A 21,947-nucleotide genomic window follows, 5' to 3' on the forward strand; every position below is an offset into this window, starting at 1 on the left:
GAAAGTGAGTTTGGAGTTAGGAAATACGCTTCTTCTAATCTTGACTTGAAACAGGAAGCACGCTTCTGGATTGCAAGAGCTTGAACCGAATAGAGCCGATCAGAACACAGAGTGAATCCAATGTGTGTCAATTATGATAACGAACTTTAAGGGGGAGGGAACTATATATATAGCTATACGATCCGACGGGACTTAGTTAAATCGATTTGATTAAATACAGTTTGCAATCCTCGCGAGAGGGTTTTATTTCTCCCCCTCCAGCTTGCCCGCTCCAGCAAATGTGCCTGCCATGACTAATTAAGTAACCAAAAAATAAGAAAAGAAGGCAAAAAGCTGCTCAAATTCTCAGCATTAAAACGTGCCGACAACTTTGTAAAGGCTGCCAAAAATGCACATTTTTATTTATATTCTCATATACGATGTTGGGACATGCTTTGGGGAGTTGAATTTTAGTTGAAGGGGTAACATAACTAAGACATTAAGTTGGTAGCGTTCTTTATTTTAAAGTCATAAAAAGAAAATAGATGTTATTTCTTAAAAATATGGTTTATAGTTATTTAGAATTTTTATGTCTTCGAAAATTTATTCAAAATGTTTCAAAATAGTTTTCTTAAAAAAATCAAACCAAAGGCTAACTCCAACCAGCGAAATATATAGAGATTTCAAATATATAAGAAGATGTCTGAAAGTATGCAATAAATTGAGAGGGAAAAATATGCTGTTATCAGGCCTGCATTTTTACTATAAATAAGTGCATTTCAAAGTCTCTTATCATAAGTAAAAATTCGTAACCCTTCCGAGTACTGCCATATGCATTTTCGATTCCTGGACTTTTCTGCCCGTGTGAATCATGAGCATTAAGCATAAAACCGACATTTAGCTGATTGATCTTAATAAGAATTTGGCGGGGCAGGGCGGAGTATTCGGGCGGAGGATTGCTAACGGATCGTTGAGACGGGTCAATAACATTGTACGGATGCCTCCTTCTGCCTCCAAGTTTACCTCCAAAAAAAGAAAATGAAACACCATATATGAGTCCGAATCTGAGGCCCTGGATTTGAGGGCGTTGCTGGGCTGCGCCTGCGCCTGCGCAACATAACAAACTTTGTGTTTGTTTCCCTTACTCATGGCTTGTGTGCAGTTTTTAATAACTCAGAGTCAGTTTCAGAGATTTTTGGGTTGGAGCAGGAGCTGGGGATCCCCTGACGGAAATCGGAGTTTGCCTTTGGTGAGTTATGGTTCTTAAGGGTCTTCTTATGGCTCGAATCTCTCAAATATCTTACGATACATATATATATCTTCGATATCTGCTTTTAGCCTGAGCCCAGAACGGATGTCTGTGCTCGATTGTTAATTGAAATTTGTCGCCAAAATCCAGCAGAATTTGCAAAACAAATTCCCTGACCGAAGTGTCTGGCCTGTTGCATATTTCATATGTTTGGATTCTTGTCTAAAGCTATAGCTTTATGCTGATTGCTCTGCAGATTTATGCGCAAGTGCTTAATCGTCAGGGGGTGGTGGCCCTGGTGGATGGAAAAACTGTGCCAAAAAATCAGCAGAGTCCTTTGTCTGAAGATAATATGGAAATGCAAGAAATTGTTAGAATGATAGATGCGAAATTTGTGCAAAATATTAGGTAAGTAACCCTAAAATCGATGAATATTCGATTCATTATTCAATTTATAAGTAACAACTTTTTTCTATTTATAAGAACAGCTCAGTTATTTTATAGTTATATCTGATTTATAGCAAGGCCAATAAATTTTAATAAATGTCTTCTATATTACAGATGCAAAAACAAACAAAAACCCCATAAATCAATTCACTTTTATTTGACTTTCCAGCTGCATTTAATTTTTGCTCTCAGGGTGACCAAATTGCGCAATATCTCCTTCGGTTTTTGGTCGACGTCTAGAAAACAAATTAAATCAAGTTGTTAAAACGAAAAAAACAAAATAAACAAAACCTGATTTTGATGTCTGCAATTCAAATTAAATGCAATTAAACTGAAATTGATAGAACAATTCAAACGAATCCAGCAAATTCTGTCTGGTCTTGTTTATTATTATTATTTTTTTGGTCGGCACTTGACGGCATCTCTTCCTTTTGATTGCCTCCTCATCGTCCTTAGAGTATCTCAAATTTCGTCTAGCTAAAGTCTAAGCTTCTAAAGGAACTTTTAAAAAGTGAACTGAAAGAGTGAGATGGAAGAAAGCCCTTGAGCTTGTGCTTTGAATTTTGGGGTTCGCCCGTCTGCTAACTGTCTGCTTTTTGTGGTCCCTTTGTGTTTGGGTTAGATGTTAGTCAGGTTCTGACCTTTTTTTATGTTGTTTGGGTTAGTCTGCCGAAATTCGGGGTCTTTGTTTTGATTTCGCATTTTGATATCATTTTTCGGCATGTGCAAAGCGGGCATGCGGTACCAGGGGTTGCCCTCTTAGATGTATTCTGTTTATATAATAAGCCGAATGTATAGAGCTGGCAATGGGTAGTAGCTAGTCTTGTATGTAAGCAAAGCTGAAAAATAAAATAAATTATTTATTTATACAACTTTAAGATTAAGTATGCTTAACTTATTTAATTACAGTTGTTACGATGCGTTTTACTAACAGTTCTAAGAATGTTAATCATTTTTATTTCACAAATATTTGGCTATTATTTTAACTTAAATTAATAGTCAATATTTTGAGAGCTTTGCTAGTTATGATAGATTTCATAAGAAAGGTCAATTCAGCCAATTAATATTTTTATTATTATTTATTTATCATAAACTTCTCAAAAATAGTTTCTTTGATTGCTACTCGAAAATGTTTTCCTATTTTAAGATCCAATTTTTAAATATTTATATTCAACATACTTGTCTATTAGACTTTACGTTACTTTATCATCAGAAGCTGTTTTCTGGGGAACGCCTTTATTTTATAGTCTTATGTTATGTTATGTTTATATAATATAATCTATAATATAACTATAAACATAACATAATATAAATCGTGATATTTTCATAACTATGTAACAAGGCGACTAGAGCTTTTCGCGCATCTCTGTTGGAAATTCGCTTGGAACTTAAAGCATCGCTCGGGTCTCTCTTCCTCTCCAGCTCTCAATCTGTTGGCAGCCGAAAAAAGTAGCCAGACGTCTGTCTTCATGTGTTGGTGGGCATATAGTATGTAGTATATCGTATATAGTATCTGCTGTCTGGACTTTTATTGTACGGCTGACCTTGAATTTATGGAAATTGCATAAGTGGGAACAACTTTGTCATATTAAGAAATATATACTGGCACAAAAAAAGAGTCATAGAAACCCAAAGCCAAGTGATGGTGACATAAAAGACCAGACCTTGGCATTGTCTTGAAGGATCTGAATTCTGAATCCGAATAAGTCGAGGAAGTAGCTTGAATTATGGCATACGAGGGGATTTCGAATTTATGACCATTGAGGATATTAATACGAGTATATTTTCTTTTTCGGAGGCAACATCCATCTTCCACACCCCGAAAACCATCCAAAATCCGCTTCCTGAGCACATATCACAAAGCGCTGCCAAATGAATTACAACTTGCGAAAACGATGCACAGAAAGTGGGCAACAAAAAAAAAACAAATAATGATCAACCACACATAATGCATTCATATCCATGGGCATATCGATAACCCTTATCAAGTGTGCGGCATCGCGGAGCCAAAATACAAATTATGCTTTGCAAAAAAACCAAAAATAAAAACAGGGATCAAATATTTACAAAGCTAACCGATTTTAAAATGCTCTCGTATTCGAAAAATGTGTGGATAAATAATGGGATATGGTTTTGGGGTATGCACTTTGGTACAATTTCGTTACAATTAAAACACATGGAATTTTATAAAAAATTTATAATTACTTATATGAAAAGCATAACGGTAGGCCAATCTTAAGGTCATCTTTTAAATTATCTGAACTTTAAAAGAAAAATAGGAATGTTTGTATTTATAAAACTGAAACAGGAAATTTTTCTAGTAATGAGAGTATAAAAAGTGGAAATTGGTTTCTATTTAAATTTATTGTCTCAGTTTGTTTGCCTGCATCTTTCGCCTCCAGCTTTCAAAGGCGTAGTGGGCGTGGTCGTTTCAAGTCCGGTACAACCCATACAACCGCAAAAACTCTCACAGACTTAAGCAACAACTAAGACCACCTTGAACCTGAGTTTATCAAATTGCTGTTATTTAGTGAGTTTTTGTGAGTAATTTTAAATAACTGAAATTAGTTGTTGAGTATCCGTTTAAAGAAAAGGTAAAAGTTGTTGATTTTTTCACTTTCAAGCAAATTTTTGGTTTTCTGGAAATTATTCAACTGTTTTAAGATTTCAAAGCTTGAAATCTTTTGTTTTAAAATTTTAGCAAGTAGTAGTATAAAAGTTTTTAAAAATGATCAAGCGGATAATATTATATTAAACATTGATTTGTTGTTATATAATTACATTTTCTTCATACAACAACGTTTGCCTTCACCGATTTGACAAAATGTAGTGTAATTTATCTAAAATTGAGAATCAATTCAAGAGTTACAAAATTATTGTTTAAAATGACCCGGGGCATGAGGATGTTAAGCGAGGGATTGTCAAGGATGCAAAATGGGCAGAAAACTATTCTTAAACCTTCTAGAAAACCAGTGCAGTCACCACAAATCTCTGGTCGAAACACGAGTCCCATCAGCTTGAAGTACAAGGTAAAACCGATGACCCAGCCAGACTATACAGCAATGTTCCAGCGGGATTATAAAACGGAGAAGCGACATACCGATCGGCAGACTTTGGCCGATATAGTCATCATGCAGGCTCGACGCATCGAAAGGCTGAGGCGTGAAATGCATCTAATAAAAGCCCACTATGAGCGCCAGGTGTCTACTATCAAGAACAATGCCATTATGCTGGAGTCTCATCTGGCAAAGGTGCTGTCCAATGTCAACAGGGATCGTGCCAAGCGAATCACTCATCATTACCAGGATATGTTCGGTGCCGTGGAAAAGTTGCAGAAGAGCGGAACTCAATTTAAGCCCAAATCCGTGCCCAACCAGATGCTAAACAAGTTTTCGGACTCCAAAGCCATTTCGCTCTCGCCCAGGAAAACTAAAGAAAATATGCGTATCAGCAGAAAAATGTGAATCGGATTCCTGCTTGTACTTCATATTTTCATTAGATTATCTGGTTTCTTAGGACTTAGATCGTCATCTAGGAATTTATATATTCATACCAATAAAGTGGCTTTTTGAAATACAAAATAAAGAATTGTTTTTGAAAATACTAGTCTTTTTTTTGAAATTAAAAATAATATAACCTTCGGATTTCTATTGATCATATGCTTTAATAATACATAATCGTGTCATTTGTTCCTGTTTCTTAAAATGATTCATGCTTATAAACTTTATTATTATTTAAAACTCCGAAAAAATTAATTCGCATAAGTTAACGTTTTCAAAAGAAAATCACAGTTTCCATAACGAATTCCTTCGAAATTCGAAAACTCTAAAAGCCATAACTCAATAGCCAACGGTCGGATTCGGGCTGCCAAAATTCAACCAGTAAATATAACTTCTAAATTATCCATCCATCAACAATGCCGTTCCACGACAGGGCCAAAGCCCGGTTGGAACACGAGGTGGTCCTCCTTCGAAATGAAGTGGCTTCGCTCCGCTCTAAGCTAATCCAACGCCGCAAGGTTCGCGAGGAACAGGCAGTGCACCAGGCGCGTCTGGAGCAAGAAATCAATGTGCTGCAGTTAGAACTAGCTGCCTCCAGGTGCGCTCGCAAAGAGCGGGAACGAGGTGGCGCCGAAGAGTGCTCTTTGCTGAACAATCAGCTGGAGAAACTGGACGAGCACGTGGTGAAGCAGGAGAAGTATATAGCCTTTTTGGAGGAGCAAATCAACCAAGTACGTAATAAGTACCATGAGCGGATGATCGATGTCCGGAAGAATGCCGAACTGGTAGAAAAGGAACTGAAGAGAGTGCGCTGTGAAATGAAGACCATTGCTGAGCAAGCCGGCGAGATGGATCACGTACAGCAGCAGGTCGGCTTCCTCAGCGCCAAGCTCGAACGCCGGAACTCTATAATCGCCAAGTACGAAAGCCAGCAAGAGGAAATGATGGCCGTCATGGCACGTCTTCAGAAGCATTATGATAAAACGAAGGGTAGAAGAGCAGATACGGGCCATCATCGAAAGAGAACATCCTCCAAAAAGGATAAGGCTGAATTGATCGCTCCTGATGAACCACCCGTTCATAAGGAGAAATACAAGTCTTCCAAAAGTAAACAGCTGAACTTTGTCTGTCTATCCTCAGCTCTGAAAAATAAACTAAATACTCAGAAGGACGTAACTGCCGATCATTGAATGGCACCAAGGATCTCATGACCAGATTTATTTAATTTTAAAAGTTCATTGGTTAGCAAATCCAATAATCCGTTAAAAAAATTCGTATGTAATTTTTAATGCTTTCCAACAACAAAGATATATATATATAGTTATTATATAAACTGACGATGGGTATATGAACTAAACGGAACTTAGGTCAGCAATTCGATGTCGGTGGGCGTCGGTGTTCCAGGAACTCCCAGGTTTACAAGTTCATTGACAAGCTTTTGGATTATCCATTCAGCAAAATAGAACAATCGGGTTAATGATCTGGTTTAATGGGCGGGTTTATTTTGATATATTTTGTGTATTAAGCATTTGCTTTAACAATGTGAAGGAAGATTAAAAGAAGTAATGACGTTATAAGTCATCAATCAGACTAACCAAATATAATAAAAAACAAAATTAATTAATTCAATGATTTGTTATACATTTCTTTAATCTCTGAAAAATATGTGCTTGATTAGCGGAACTGTGAAATAGCTTTAGTAATTGATTACATATATGTACTTGGGGTCTAATACCGTTACAGGATTACATCAGAATGAAGGATATCTGAATATTTTCTATCATGTTAGGTAAGAATAGAGCAAGACCAGTAACTGGCTTAATTTGTTTTCTAGGGTTTATTCTGGTCTTAAAGGTAGTATTGTGATTACGAGCCCTGTAAGCAAGTCACGTTTGCTGGGTGTTCTAATGGAATATTTCAGCATAAGAGCACGTACCCAACATTGCATAAATTCTGCAAGCGCTGGGCAATGAGTCAATGTGGGATTGCAGAATGAAGCCAGCTGAAGTCAGTCGGGCGTCTATTGAATTCTAATGCTGCACCAGGAAGTGCGTGCAGACATTGGGCAATCAATAGCCGGTCAATTGAAATCGTTTGTGGATAGCAATTGAGATTGATTGGATATGGCTTCTCCTACGGCAATTGGGCCAAAAGTTCAGCAAGTTTTGGATGACAAAGCCAGTTCGAAGTAGCACTTAGTTCGAGTATTTTAATAAGCTATCTTATCGGAAGACAGGTTGCCGTGAATCACAGCCATCTAATGATGAAATTAACCATTTCTGGGCTCGTTTTTTAGCATGTTCCATAGAAATTTCGGGGGGCAGTCAAACCAGTTCAGCTGGCCTTCGAACAATTATATATTGCGTTGGGTGTGTTATTGTGCAAACAAAACACCTCCGAAATAAATCGACACGACCCTGAGACGAAAACAAAAACACGAGTACTAGTACCCAAAAATATTACACATATATCGCGCGTGACGTCACTGTATGAAGGGGTGCTCCGAAAAACATAGAACTGAAACAAAAGTCAAGGTGGCTTGAAGTTGTTATTATTAGTCCTTAGCGTTACATTACATTATTGAATAAATTAAACACTAAATGTAATCATCCATCTACGTTCCAGAAAAGCTGCGGAAATTGTTTTTCAGCAGCAGGACCACGAAGAAAATGCCCACTGCAATGGATAAAAGCTGCACGTTGACCAATTTCGAATCGACCAAAGCCTGTAGCATGTTGTATATGCTCTCGCTGCGCACTTCGTTGCCACAGCAGTCCATTAAGTAACTAATATTGGTTAAAAACTATTAAAAAGCCAATATTTTGTTTGCAAACAGCTGGTTGGAGGTGGAAGTAACTGCTTTTTAATCGTCGATTTCTTCTGCGACTATCGATGTTTTATAAGCTTTGAAAGTCTGGTAACTCTTGGGGGTTGGAGACTTTGCTTAATGCAAATGTGTCAGGGCTGTTTGTAAACCGTCAAAAGCAATAGTTTTCTAAAATATATTAAACGTATTTAAGAACTCAGAAACTTTGAAATTACATTGGAGCCTTGTTCTTTTCTTATATTTAAAGTTGGTTAAAAATTTTGTTAACGTTTAGGTGCAATACCTGGTAATACGAGCACGTACGAATAAAAAGCTAAGTTAATTATTTGGTAGACAGTTGCTTTTTTTAGAGATTTTTTGTAAACGACTACTAATAGTCTTTCAATGAGATTATTTCTTGCTGATTATGTCTTTTTTCATGATTTTAACAGGATGTCAATCTGCATTTGCACAGAAAGTTAGCTTCGCCTCAAGCCAACGCTTCTCATTGAACACAACAAATATTCAAAAAAATGGTTAAACAAGTTGTAAAAGTTATAAATTTACAAACGCACTTATTATTTAACCTCTTGAACCTCCTAAACACAAAGCGATTGTATTTTAGCCTTCCAGCAACCGAAACACACAACTCTTTTGAACTGTGGGTTTAGTTTTATTAATTAGTTTAACATAACTATTTGCTAGTTGGGCAATTATTCGTCATTCGCGTAGTCAGCGGGGTTCTTGCGGAGCAGGGCGGCGTGCTTGCGCTCGGTCAAATCGTAGACCAGGTATCCAACGATGAAGGCTGAAAGATGAATGATTTTATAAAGGTTTTTTGAGAGATACTCAGGAAAATACTCACGGGGAGCCACGATGAAGATGTTGGAACGGAAGCGACGCACCATGTTGGGCAGTCCCTTGCTGATCGCTCCAGCGAAGGCGCGCTGCTCGAAGGGAGACAGTTTGTAGGTGACTATTCCATGCACCTTGGCCAAGTTGCCAAAGTGCTGGCCATTCAGGATCGAGGATAGGCGCATGATTCAGTGGCTAAGGGAGTAAGAAGTCATTGATTAGCAACCGCACAGAAAATGGACCAGGATTTGGATGAAGACACAGATCGTTATTATAAACATTATGGCACAGCTGGGTCTAGCTGCAACCCCCGGAGGTTATGTAATTTTCGCACTGCTCCGCAGAAAAACAGCGGCCGGGTACGTCTGCCGGTGGGCGCGATCTCTGCACTTTTGGCAGCCCATAATTGTGCATATTTTTAGAGCCAGCACCTGTCATTGCACGAATTATGATGCCAAATTTTACCTTGAAATTCGACTTTTACGCTGCAAATTCCTCTTGACTCGTCTCAACCAGTGTGACCGTGAATGGACCGCTTTAAAATACAAAGGGTTCTCTGAATTATTTTTGAAATTTTACCCTAAATGTGCCACGGGTAGCAGGTTGTATACTTGGATAGAAACTTATTGTCGTGCAGAACCATTAGGAATATACTTTGTAGACTTTTAGCATTGACTGCAACTTGTTTGCTTAAGTATTGGGCTTATCGTTAATCGTTATTTGAATTTATTTATTTAAGATATTAAAATCCCGTGACAAAACACCCAAATTAGGCACATAAAATTTTTAGGTTTTTACTAAATACTCACCGTTTAAGTATGGAAAAAAAAGTTTATGAGAAAAGGGTAAAAACTTTAATTTCGTTGATTTACACAATTCTTTGGGAATAAATGAAAATGTACTAAAAACTCATGTTGAAATGAAAAATCTGAGCCTACTATTTATTTTCTGTTTTTATTCTTCATTTATATAGTTTTGGGAATGAATGCTCTTAAAAATTGTCTGAAGATCTATTGTATTAGATAATAATAATAAATATTTATCTTTTACACAATACTTATTTTTAAATGTTAATATATACAACAAATATTTTCAATAATATATATTATCTGTTAACCTTGGGGTATATATTATTTTGTATTATAAAACTTTTACAGATTATATACCGGTTTCACCGCAAAGTCATTTATTCTAGCGAGCTTTTCAGGTTTAATTGCTTTATTAATGATTAACAGCTATGAGATGATGCATCTTACAGTTTAACAATTATTTGCGTGGGCAGGACTACACAAATAGACAAGATTTCACATTAACGCCGGCAAATGCCGATTACAAAACATAGACAAAGGTCCAATACAAGGCGTTGAAAGCCAAAAACATTGTTGGGAAAAGAAATCGGGAACGCCGATCAATCCACATGGCGATCTCCTGTGGGGTCATGGTGGTAAATGTGGGCGGCGTGTCCTTTTTATCCTCCACATCCACAATGTGATCGTTACTCATTCGCTCACTGCAAATCGAAACGGTATCTGCGCACTCTGTCTTAATGATGGGTAAATTGGGCTGTGGAATGAATACAAATTAGTAACTAAGTCTTTGGTAGGAAATATATATGGAGTACTCACATGAACTGTTAGGTAGTTATTAAAGCCCTGATTCACATTGCCATTGCCATTACGAACGCTTTCCGTGCTGGACACAATGTTGTCCAAGCTGGAGCAGGATCTCGCCCTGGAATCGTTGCTCAAACTTCCGCCAATTTGTCGTCGTGAAGGTCGCGGTGTTAAAGTAGACTTAATGATGTACTTGCTGTTGACCTTTTTTAGCTCGATGTTTTCTTTGCGGCGCCAAATCGTGTTGACAAAGGCAAACTCTACCAGGCTACCAAAGATGAAGAAGGTGCAGCCCAGAAACCACACTTCAGACACCTTAATGTAGCTCACCTTTGGCAAAGTTTTACTCTGAGATGAGGAGAGTGTGATGAACGACAACATGGTGCTGGTTCCTATAGAGAGTAAAGATTATTGTAAATAGATTTTTGCATTGAGACTCTTCTAAAAAACAGCCTTAAGCTTACCCAGCATAATACGAGGAGGAGACGCATCTGCCTGCAGCCAGAAGGACACCCAAGAGATGGCCACGATCATCATGGAGGGCAAATAGTAGTCCAGCAGATAGAAGCCAATTTCACGCTTTAGATTGACCGTAAAGCTCAACGAACTGTAGTTACCAGCTGTAATATAATAATATATTATAAAATAGAAGTTTTTTATGAAATATTTCGTCAGCTTACTAAATGCTCCATGGCGTAAATTGATGGTTCCATCCGACTCCACCACTGTGGTGTTGTGATAATAGCTGGCCATGTTGTATTCAGTGAGTCTCATTTCTGGATCGAAGGAAATGGGCTCGTGCTGCTCCCATTCCAAGAGCAACTCGGAAGTGTTGTACATCCCTGAAAGGGAAAAGGGAATTTAATAAGTACGTTATATTATTTAACATGAAGGTAAAATGAACGTACAGCTCTCTAGAACGGTAGAGCAGAACTGCTGATCGAATGGGAACTTCTTGAAGTTCATCCAGCAATACAGAGTAGCCTGCATCCGAGTGGAGATGATCACGTTTCCCTCAGGACTAATAGAAGTCAGGACATCCTTCTCGTCCGTGCCCAAAATACTTGACTCCCTTTCGTTCGCGAAGAAAATATGCGGCAACCATAGACGTTCACTGAGATGTTTCTGCCCCAGGATGTTCTCATTGCGTTTCAAGTCCTTGGTCGCCAGCCTTTTGTCCTGGAATCGCAATTGCAGGAGGGCGTGCATTTTGAACTGCAGCAGGTCGGAGTTCAGATTCTGCAGAAAGTACACGTAAATCCTAGTCTTTACCACGATAGGCAGTCGTTTGGCCGTCTCAGTGTCGTATTCTAAGGAGATAAATAAGTCTTAATAAGGAGGTCTTTACTTTAGTTAAGACAAATTGCCTACCAATTGGCCTTTCCAGGCGATCATAGCGGCAAACATGTGTTAAACGCTGGATAAGTTGAGTTTGTTGCAAACTCTCCGCATTTGTCAAGGAAGGACAGTCCTCATCATCGGCTGTTTCGTTGGAGGCTCTAAAGAAGTTGAAAAAAGTAGTTTAGTTTTAATCTTCGTTCATAAACTTAACAATCAAAAAATCTTTTACTAAATACTCTTTTGTTTAACTTGATCTTTATTTATTTTAAAGTGAGTGTGTTATTGTTGGTGCAGTTCTATTAACCTCATAAAAATAAACCAAAAGTCTTAACCAAAAACTTTTTAAAATGCGTGATACCTACTAGATATTAAATTCCAGGTTTGGCTAAGCTCCTGAATTAGGCCACTAAATTTCAAAGGGGATTATATAACTTTGAAAGTATACTATGTAACGACAACTAAAACCCTTAATTAAAATACATATATCATTTAACAAATGTAATCAATTTTTAAAGGCACCATAAATTATTAAAGTACGTTGTGAACCTTACAGTAGCACAAAAAGAAATATCACTAAAAATAATAGTTTGTGCATGGATGATTAAAAACAGCAAAAAAAAGTCCGAACAACGTTTAAAAATTAAACACATATAAATAAAACTTTTAGAAACTCTCTGATGCAATAATTCATATTTAGCAGAAGATCATTAATTATAGTTTACTATTTTTGCGTTAATTTCTATTAACTCTTTGAAAATAAATTAATTTATGGCCCATTTCGAGATCACACTTAATGATTTTTCTCGGCTTTTGCCTTCTTTTTGCACCGGAGTTAGCCTCAGTGAGCACTGAGCAGCTAAACAGCTGTGCAAGCTCATTTGCAGCTACCTTAAAATGTCAAACAGCAGAATAAATGGTTGAATAAAAATAAATAATAAAAAAATATTTGTCTTCTTATCTGGCTCTCGTTATTTAACTGGCATTATTTATTAATAATATTTATTTATTTTCTATGTATTTTCTTGCTTGTGCAACAACAAAAATTGTTCAATTCAATTAATCGAGTTGACCTGGTCCCAACAGGAAACTAATTATAGTCCTATTGATAAGCCGCTTAGATCTTGAACTCATCCGATAAGAAATTTTCACCGTTCTGCGACCTTTTTCGCACATCAAAGACCAAATGCCGACTGTAAATAATTTTCGGTGCGTTTACTTTATGCGCAGTCGAGGAAAATCTTAATTAAATTCTAATCTGAAGATTTGTTTACGCAAATTCTTAAAGATTTACCAGGGGCTTTGGGGGAATTCCTTAAGCATAAAATTCCAACTTTCAAAAGCTTTAAAGCAGAATATAAGTTCTGATAATATCTACGCATGTGAAATTTCCCAGTCACAGGAAATGTTTATAAACAAAGTTACTAAATTCTTTTATGCGTAACCCTTTTCTTATCATCTTCCATGTAAACATTTTCTCTTGAACATCTTTTGGCATCATTATCAGACAACCTTTTTCGAGTACCCTTATCAAAGTAATCTAAATGGGAATTTTCGTCAAAATATTGTTTATTCTATACTATAATATCTGTTGTCATCTTTTGCGATGAGTGCGTATTTAATTTTAAGCCTTCTAAAGTGGCTTTATCAAATGGTATAGATGGTAAATGTTGACAAAATATTGTTTATATTAATATGAGTAATTTCTGGTCTACTTCCATTTTTATAAAACTTATACATTAAAACCAGAAATAATTTTGATACCATTTAAGGAACAAATAGGTTGTCTAATATATAGATTGCCATCTTTTGCTAAGAGAGAAGCTTTCATTTAGTCTCAATGCATTGGAAAGTTACTTGGTTTTTCCAATTGCCAAAAAGAAACAGCAAAACAATATCTAAATTTAGACAGTTTTGCAAAAAGATATCTCTATCATACCTCTGCTGGAGGTAGACAGAGACACGTTCATTTGAATGAACTTATCAGATGAATTCTATTCTGAGTGTTTCCCTCCAAAAAATGGTTACAACTTACTTTTCCAATGCCTGGGTCTGGATGCTGCAGGCTAGAATCAGCGTAATCCACAATATTTGGTTTAGTTTCAGGTTCTCCATGTTGCGGTGAAATTATTAAAATTAAGTTTGTTTTATTTAACTTGATTTGGGGGAGGTTTGCAACTTTTTCTTTTGGTGGCCGCAAGCGAAATGATTCGTTTTAGTTGGCTTGTCAAATTATATGCTCATGTTTCACACGATCTCCTCGCACATTCACTTCACACATTCACTTTGCAATTAATGCAAATCCACGTCGGGCGGCGATATCATTTACGAATTTCACACAGCTCTCTCGAGGACGAGTGCCTGTCGCTCCGGTCTCCGGTCGTCGGAGGTTTGAGATCGCGCCGCGTTTGCGCCCCCCAGAAATACAGAAAAGCCCGGAGAAGCAGGTGCCGCTCTGCCTCTGCCTCTGCTGCTGTCGACGCCGATACCCGAAAGCGCACTGAGTTGTAGGCGGAGTAGCCCTCGGCTTTTTTTTTTCGGGGCCTGATAAGACCAGGTGATACTTCGGTGTGGCTCTTAACTCTTAACTCTCAACTCAACAACAACAACAACAACGGCGGCAGCAGCAGCAGCGATTGCAGCAGCAGTAGATATTGTTAGCTGGTCAAGAGCTGGAAGGCAATAGCGCAGGGTCGATTGGGGATCGGCTCACTTATAAGCATTCCATATACCATATATACTAGATGTACTCACCCGCGTGCGTTTGCCACTCGGAGAAAAATGTATCGGTAATTTATAGATATTTTTTTCATATGCATGGATTCAAAGCGATAACTTTAAGTCGGAATTTTACTTGGAAAAATAGCTAATTTCCCGAGAAAGCTTCAGTACTTTTATACCTCATATTGGACGACTGTCTAACGACTATCTCTTATACCTTTGTGTTAGTAACGAACAGAAAATGGGTAACCGAAGTAATTTGGATAAATAACACATCATCCACATACCAGATGTCTTATAGGTACTTAATGAAAAGGTGTTTTGTTTCAAATTGCGAATATTATAGGTTAAGTAAAGAAAAAGGACTTGTTTTTACTGCACAAAGAAGACCATTAAACCCAAACTAAATACTTATTTAGGTAGAATAATCTTAATGCTGAAAGAATCAAATGAGGTATAGGCATTGCGAAGTTACTTCCGATGCCCTTTTGTCAAAAGTCTTAATAAGACTCTACTGCTAATTACTACAAACTATGTTTATTGCGGTGTAAAAATCGGAAGCAGCGTAGTTGCGTCTATCAGCAAACCGGTATTGAAGTCGTATTGGAAAATGCACAGAATCAGAATAAATAATCGTAACATTTATGAAGGCACTGGCAGTGGCTTTTCTTGTCTTGTTACCAGGCATTAGCATACATATCTCGGAGTGTGTAACAACGAAATGATAGATAGATGGGAAGTCATATGGCCCAGCTGTTTGATCAAGTGTTTGAAAACACCCGCGCTTCTAATTAAGCCTGTAATGTTTGCACACGCTCTTGGCCTTATTTGCGTTCCGCTCGATCAGTGGATGATCGAATCCCACTTGGTACCCAGTGGGTATTTGAGTGCTAGCTGCTGCAGGTTCAACGCACCCCCTCATTTGTCTCCAAACACAAAACAAAAAAAATTAAAACTATTCAATTCTTATCAGTCGAGTAGCTGATCCTCCTGGTTGAACGATCTGTCCAAGGGATTATGCTCAGAGGTCGGTGGTTTGAACAGCTCCACACCCTAACGCCCCATAATATCGTTAATAATAATGAGCTGACGAAGGCAAAGGCGAAGCTAAAATCGCGACGTGACACAGAATTGAGAGTGTGACAATAATTGAATATATGACAAATGGCCAATAGCGGAATGAGTTAATATCGTTTTGTCAAACACAATTAGTTGGCCCGACGCGGACGGTAGTCTGAAACTTGAGTGGATCGTGATTGCGGCTGGTTATGTTTGAATGATTTATTCACTATTCGCCCGACATCTACGATCAGCTAGACCAATTGAGTGGCAAGCTTACAAGTGGCTTTTAAGGGATAATAAAACTTATATTCGATTCGGTAATTTTTATTATCATCTTGCGAAATTACTTAATTCGGCAGCTGTGCTGAAAGATGCTGTTTTACCTTTTTATTCTCAACAAAATCAGTTTATGGTTTGATATTGGCTTGTCTACATATATTGCTATTATCGTTCTACTTATTTGATTTTCTATAAGTCCTTTAAATCTACTCGACTTCCCTCCCTCATTTGTTATTTATTACTTAGTTTGAAGAAGAAACCTTAGACATAACTTTACCTTTCCATCTTTGAGTGATAAATAAAAGATATAAATATTTTTTAGATTTATAAATATAAAAATAAATAATAAAACCTAAAATTATACTGTGCTTTAGGGGAAATTTTCTTACGTCAATTCCCAAAGGGGACTTCTCTCAATTTCTCACCTCTTATCGGGGTTATTTTAGGAACTTTAATTAAATGAAATGCTCGTGGCTGAGCAAATTTGATCTGGGAATATTTAACAAGAAGGCTTATTTAATTATTGTTCGCATTGCCAAGGCAAACAAGCACTTGTGCTCTATTTAGCCAATTTGGCAAAGAAAGGCCTTTGCTTATCACGGTTTGAGGTGGGTATTCGGTATCTTCCCTGGCCCATTTGCGCCTGTTTACCGGAGTCATTGCCACGGAATATGTGTATATGCGTAGGAGGTGTTGCTTACCGGGGCTATTTAGAGGTTATATTGATATTTGCACCGATTTTATGGGTCGCTGGCAATGTGATTTCGTGTTTGTCCAGCAAATATTGGCCATCCATGTGCGGTAATGAAAAGTCCTGGTTAACACGTGATCGTGTTATTCGGTTCGATCTTTGATGCTGTTTGAGATCTACGATCTACGACATTATCTCACCTGTAGATGAGTCATCCTGGGTGCCATCGTGGGGAGCTGAGGTGGTAAATTCTTTATCTCAAGACAACATCTGCTCTCTGGCAGGCAGTAGACAGTTGCTTGTGTTTGGGTCGTCACAGCCAATAAACAAGCGAAAAGTTTAATTAATTAAAAACATGGTGGGGCTATGTAAATAGAAGCCAGCGTCAGTGGCACTGGGCAAATATCATAAATAGAAAGGCAAATAATCAAATAATCGAAATTAAAAACGTGTAGTATTACCCCGGAGATAATCAAGCTACTGTAGAAGTCTCAAGTGGGTGTCTAAATTTAAAGCGATGACAGCAAAGCGGGCTGAGATGGTCAACCAGTTCTATCTTTTGGTACTTCTTGACGGGGTTTTTAATAATATTTGGCCTGGCTCTATCTAACTCCTGGTAGCCCAATTGGGCACTAAACTGTTATCAGTTGTCGGCGTACGTTCGCCTTCAGTGACGTCTTTGGCTGTTTTATTTGCTGCGCCTCCTAAAGTAAGGTATAATATTTGCTCTTGCCACTGGGGCGTATGCGTAACGTGCTGTCATAGCGGAAGCTGCTGTAAAATGTCAACCATCCAGTGCGCTGAGTCAGTTAAAGTCACAGCAATGCTGGTTGAGAGCTTTATCACCGATCTGATAAACAAGAGTCGGCCATCTCTTTTATACCAATTGCCAATCTCAAACATCGCTTTGTTTACAGCAATAATTTCATGTTATCAGCGACAAGACAAAAGGTATAAAAGACATCGAAATCAGTTCCCCTTCTTGCCACACTTCATCAGTAGCGTGTCTGTGATATTTTTGAGATCCCTGACATATGAAAAATACAAAACCGGATTCACGTGCTTCATAAAAGCCCATCATCGTGACAGTTTGCTCCGTTTTTCTAGCTCGCCAAAAGCAAGATCTTAATTGAGTTGGCAGAAAAAGCAGAAGCGGTAGTGGGATAGTAAATCAGTTTTTCTTTTTTTGTTTTGTTTGGGGAGTGTGCTGTGACAGGCGTCTTACGTGGACACGAAAAGATCTAAACAAATAGGCAGAGCACAAAAAGCAACTAAGTTGGATATATATAGAAGCTGAAATAATAGGATCTTGTCTGGCAAGTTACTCCCACTACACCGGAAAAAGTCACATTAATACAAATATTTTTTCCAAACTTGTATAAGAATGAACCAAATAATGTTATCTTAACTACTCGGTCATTTAACATTGGTTTTAGAAAATATCTTGGAAGGATGACACATAGATTGTGAAGATAATTTCTGTAAGTTAGTAGATTTCTTCATAAAAGATTGTGCTTGAAATCAAAAACGAAACTTTAATAAGGAAGATTTAAAATTATTTAATATTACTATTACAGAAATATCGAGTTTAGTCATACAAGGAGTAGTTTTTTAATGTCAAAAAGGACATAAAGGAAAATGTAAAGTTAATAAAAAAGTTGGCAAATCATTTAATTTGGTAAGTAATCTTACCTTGGCAGACCCTTTTTGTGGGCATACTTAAGATTATTTAATCCTTTTAATTATTCAAACTAACTCATTAATAAAAGTAAGTTCAGAATCAGAAAACCATTGAGTGATTTTGCTGAAGGTATGTAATATTCACCCACAGGTTGTTGAGCTCGTAATTATAATTTCTTCCCGTGTAAACAAATGAATACATCAGCGGTTCAGTGCGATCTTACGCTTACTACGTTAAATTGTTTATTTCTAAACTGGAAGTTCCAGTTCGATGCGTTTCAGTACGTCGAGAACAGATCTATAGTCGCGGATCTGCTGGCGAGCGGATCGAGGAATAACGACACATTACAACGACATTATTCAATAGGCTAACTATGAGCTAACACGAAAACAGCCTGCCATTGAAGAGCAGTTGGTTAAGTTACTTCGCCGGACTGGATTCCGCACCGCCGGTGATCGCTGGTGATTTGGCAAAGTCCTGGAACGTGTCCTTAACCTTTTTCAAGCCCCTGCCCGCATAACAAGGCAGCATTTGGATGAAGTGGAAGGTGTTCTTCACGCCCTCATTGTAGTAGTGCTTGGCCAGAAAGCGCATCTCGCCCGTTCTTGGCAGCTGTGGAACTTCGAATGGCAATTGCTTCTCGAGCTTCTTGACATACGGACACAGTTCCGATTTCACGGTGTTATAGAGCTTGTCCGTCTGATCCGTATTTCCCCAGACGCCCACCTTCTGTGTATAGTAAACAGTTCCGGCCACCAGACCGCTGCGCACCAAAAATCTGAAAAATATTCCATATTTAGACTTACGTAAGTCTCAAACAAATGTATCCGGACTTACCCAACAACCATGTTGGTTCGTTTGTTTTGGGGAAGAGAGAGTAACAGTCACTTGGGAGACTTCCTTTTATCCAAACAATAGCAGTCTGGTCGTTTTCGTTTAAAATTAGTTGGAAAATATGTTGTTTTACTTCATATTATTATGAAGGAGTGACCGTAGCTGGGAATCTTTAGAAATATTGCAGTATGACCATAAACTGAAATGTTTTCTGGCTAAGCATGGTCTCAAACCATCAAATATAAATTGACAAGACACTTAGCACATCTTAAAACCAAATTGTACCAGATTTTTAAACTGTACCTAACTGCTGTTAAAACTAAAATGGGAAAACTCATTTTGTTATATTATTTTATTCGTTAAATTACTTGCTTGTGTAGTTTAAAGCTTAGCTTAGATTAACCAAGATTATTATGTTTTGAAAACTAAAATATCTTATAGTTATTTATACCTTTTTTTATTGCATTACTTAATTATCATCACTTTGAAATTTCTAAAAAATATTTTATTTTTATTTTTTTCATATACTTTTTATAGGCCAGGAAGTTTTCTTTTAGTTACTATTTTAAAATATTAATTTTGCTGTTGGAAATGGACAAAGCGCCACCTTTTGTCAAAAAGAATGTTTATTAACTGATGCTGACCTCACTGTCCATGTGAGGCCTTATAACATGCATTTCTTCATAAGAAGTTAAATAATGTTCCGATTTGAAAAATCCTTGGTAGATCGATAGATATTAACAAAAAATGTTTTAAAAGACTAAACGAAGACATACATACATAATAATATTATGGACGCCATAGATTTCCAAGGTTTGTGGGCGTGCCCGGATGAAAACTGACGTTGAGCTGCAGTGGCATCTCTTAAATACGTTTTCCTAAGCATAACTTTATAGCTCTTAAAGTTACCCAGATTTAGCATTTTTGGTTTTCCGTGTTTTTGGGGCGTTGGAGTTGGAGTGGCCAGATGGTGTAAAAATAATACGCATTTGGAACGTCATTAGAAACTACATGCTAAATCCCAAAATTGTATCTCTTATAGTTACTGATATATCAGCTTTTCTTCAAATAGCGAAAATCGTCATTCGAGCTTGGTGGGCATAAGAGTCGGCGTGGCCGGGTACCACCATAAGATGCGCTGACAAATTACAAATTATAATTTCTAAATTCCAATTTTCTAGAATCTTTTCTAAAATCCTGAGATTTCAACGATTTTAGTCTTCCGTGATTTGTGGGCGTTAGAGATAAAAGATGGTGAAAGAAACTTGTGCTGCGTAGGGACCACAAGAATGTGTGTCTGCTTAATCTTAACTTTTTACTTCTTATTGTTCCTGAGATCTCAGCGTTCATACGGACAAACTGACAGACGTACAGACGTACATGGCTTAATCGAGTCGGCTATTGATCCTGATCAAGTATATATATACGTTATACGGTTGGAAACGCTTCCTTCTACCTGTTACGTACTTTTCAACAAATATATTATAGTAACGGGTATAACGACACAAAAGCAAAAAGCAAACGTCGACTTCAACTTACTTTAAAATAAAATTTAAACCATTATTTATTTTATCTTAATTAACAACTTCAAAACCCTTATTTGAAAAAGGATATGCTTAAGAATTCCATATTTTGTACTTTTTTCATAGTTTTAAATTATTTTATAGTTTTTAGGCTATTTCAACAAATTTTTAAAATCTTTAATTGTTTGGCTGAAACGGTAGTAGAGAATTCCCTGATTAACTTCACAGCGTACTGCACTTTTTGTCCGCTAATCACTGAAGCGGTCCTCCTAGTTACCGACTTATCCAAGAAGGCTTCCGCCTTTGTTCCCACTGAAATCTCATTTATTTAACTAGTCCCGGCGGCAACAAGGAGCTGGAGGAGGGTGGAAGGAGGAAGGAACCGACTACTGGTACCCCTATGCAACATTTTCATTTTCCCTTCGGCTTTGTTCCAATTTTGCGACAGTCGCTGCAGTTAAGAGGATTATTGCCTGGCGAACAAAGAAGGAATTGCCGAGGTTTGTGCCAATTTATTGAAAAATCCCGATTTCAAATCGAGTGAGAATTTTAACGGGCTTCCTTTTTTGCAGTTTTTTACCTGTTTTTTCTTTGTTTTGTTGGGTTCCCTTTTTTTTGTTATTTTTTTCACCCATTTTCGCGCCGCCTGTCGTCCTTGTCCTTTTTCCAGGTCGGGCGACATTGACCCACGTGTCATCCGGGGTTGGCTACGCTTATTAATGGGCTCAGTTAATGTGTCGCACAACCCCTTCTTGCACCCGAAAATTAAATTTACCCCCTACCCTCTCCTTTTGGGTTAAAAAATTGGCAAGTATTTTTGCGCAAAAGAATGAGAAAATGTAATTTATTAATTTCACATGGACGTGTGACAGTTGGCTGCTCTCGCCTGATCCTTTATTTACACAATGAGCGGCAGCATTCGGTGACCCTTTTTACCCCCGGCGACCCAGTGAGATTTTTATGCGGAAAATGTCAAGAAAATTTTTGTTGCAAAATTCGCATTATCCATAGAAAATTGCAATTTTACAATGGGCAAGGGTTCAGAGCATCAGGGCATCAGAGCACTTACCCCTTACCCTATAGCCCCTAACCCCTTTTCAGTGTCATGCGAGGATGCGAGAATTTCGATTTCACATTCGTTCGCTTCATTTGCGCTCAAAAGTAATTTGGTGACCCCTTTTACAGTTTTTGGGTTAAATTTTACACATTTTCCAAAAACTGTCCAATCGGCCAACCCTTTCCTTCATGTGCAACAATGCAGAGAATTGTGAACTCTAATGAAATTTATGTCGATTCCTTTGACAACTTTTGGGGGCACCACACACGCTTCGCACGCGTGTGGATTTCACATTTTCCATTCGACAAGCAG

General features: G+C 37.7%; 6 protein-coding genes across 6 annotated transcripts; 2 read left to right on the forward strand and 4 right to left on the reverse strand.

The window, feature by feature from the left end:
* The first annotated feature begins 4,499 nt into the window (after nt 1-4,499).
* Nucleotides 4,500-5,256, forward strand: LOC108108471. The gene has a single exon (XM_017216530.1). The coding sequence runs from the start codon at nt 4,561-4,563 to the stop codon at nt 5,137-5,139; it is 579 nt and encodes a 192-aa protein (XP_017072019.1). The 5' UTR covers nt 4,500-4,560; the 3' UTR covers nt 5,140-5,256.
* Nucleotides 5,257-5,499: 243 nt separating this feature from the next.
* On the forward strand, nt 5,500-6,799 carry LOC108108605. Its single transcript, XM_017216704.1, has one exon. The coding sequence runs from the start codon at nt 5,592-5,594 to the stop codon at nt 6,363-6,365; it is 774 nt and encodes a 257-aa protein (XP_017072193.1). The 5' UTR covers nt 5,500-5,591; the 3' UTR covers nt 6,366-6,799.
* A 910-nt stretch (nt 6,800-7,709) lies between these two features.
* Nucleotides 7,710-8,056, reverse strand: LOC108108608. Its single transcript, XM_017216706.2, has one exon. The coding sequence runs from the start codon at nt 7,952-7,954 to the stop codon at nt 7,790-7,792; it is 165 nt and encodes a 54-aa protein (XP_017072195.1). The 5' UTR covers nt 7,955-8,056; the 3' UTR covers nt 7,710-7,789.
* Nucleotides 8,057-8,600: 544 nt separating this feature from the next.
* On the reverse strand, nt 8,601-9,371 carry LOC108108606 (cytochrome b-c1 complex subunit 8). Its single transcript, XM_017216705.2, has 3 exons — nt 9,302-9,371; nt 8,847-9,031; nt 8,601-8,789 (listed from the first exon to the last, which is right to left on the reverse strand). The coding sequence occupies exons 2-3, from the start codon at nt 9,019-9,021 to the stop codon at nt 8,695-8,697; spliced, it is 270 nt and encodes an 89-aa protein (XP_017072194.1). The 5' UTR covers nt 9,022-9,031; nt 9,302-9,371; the 3' UTR covers nt 8,601-8,694.
* A 665-nt stretch (nt 9,372-10,036) lies between these two features.
* LOC108108604 (pH-sensitive chloride channel 2) lies at nt 10,037-14,429 on the reverse strand. Its single transcript, XM_017216703.2, has 7 exons — nt 13,823-14,429; nt 11,821-11,948; nt 11,358-11,759; nt 11,130-11,291; nt 10,914-11,069; nt 10,462-10,841; nt 10,037-10,399 (listed from the first exon to the last, which is right to left on the reverse strand). The coding sequence occupies exons 1-7, from the start codon at nt 13,900-13,902 to the stop codon at nt 10,166-10,168; spliced, it is 1,542 nt and encodes a 513-aa protein (XP_017072192.1). The 5' UTR covers nt 13,903-14,429; the 3' UTR covers nt 10,037-10,165.
* Nucleotides 14,430-18,428: 3,999 nt separating this feature from the next.
* On the reverse strand, nt 18,429-19,224 carry LOC108108432 (MICOS complex subunit MIC13 homolog QIL1). The gene is made up of 2 exons (XM_017216486.1): nt 19,059-19,224; nt 18,429-18,999 (listed from the first exon to the last, which is right to left on the reverse strand). The coding sequence occupies exons 1-2, from the start codon at nt 19,067-19,069 to the stop codon at nt 18,642-18,644; spliced, it is 369 nt and encodes a 122-aa protein (XP_017071975.1). The 5' UTR covers nt 19,070-19,224; the 3' UTR covers nt 18,429-18,641.
* Nucleotides 19,225-21,947: the final 2,723 nt, after the last annotated feature.

Source organism: Drosophila eugracilis, unplaced genomic scaffold, assembly GCF_018153835.1.
Source record: "Drosophila eugracilis isolate 14026-0451.02 unplaced genomic scaffold, ASM1815383v1 contig_2154, whole genome shotgun sequence".
Lineage (NCBI taxonomy): Eukaryota > Metazoa > Arthropoda > Insecta > Diptera > Drosophilidae > Drosophila > Drosophila eugracilis.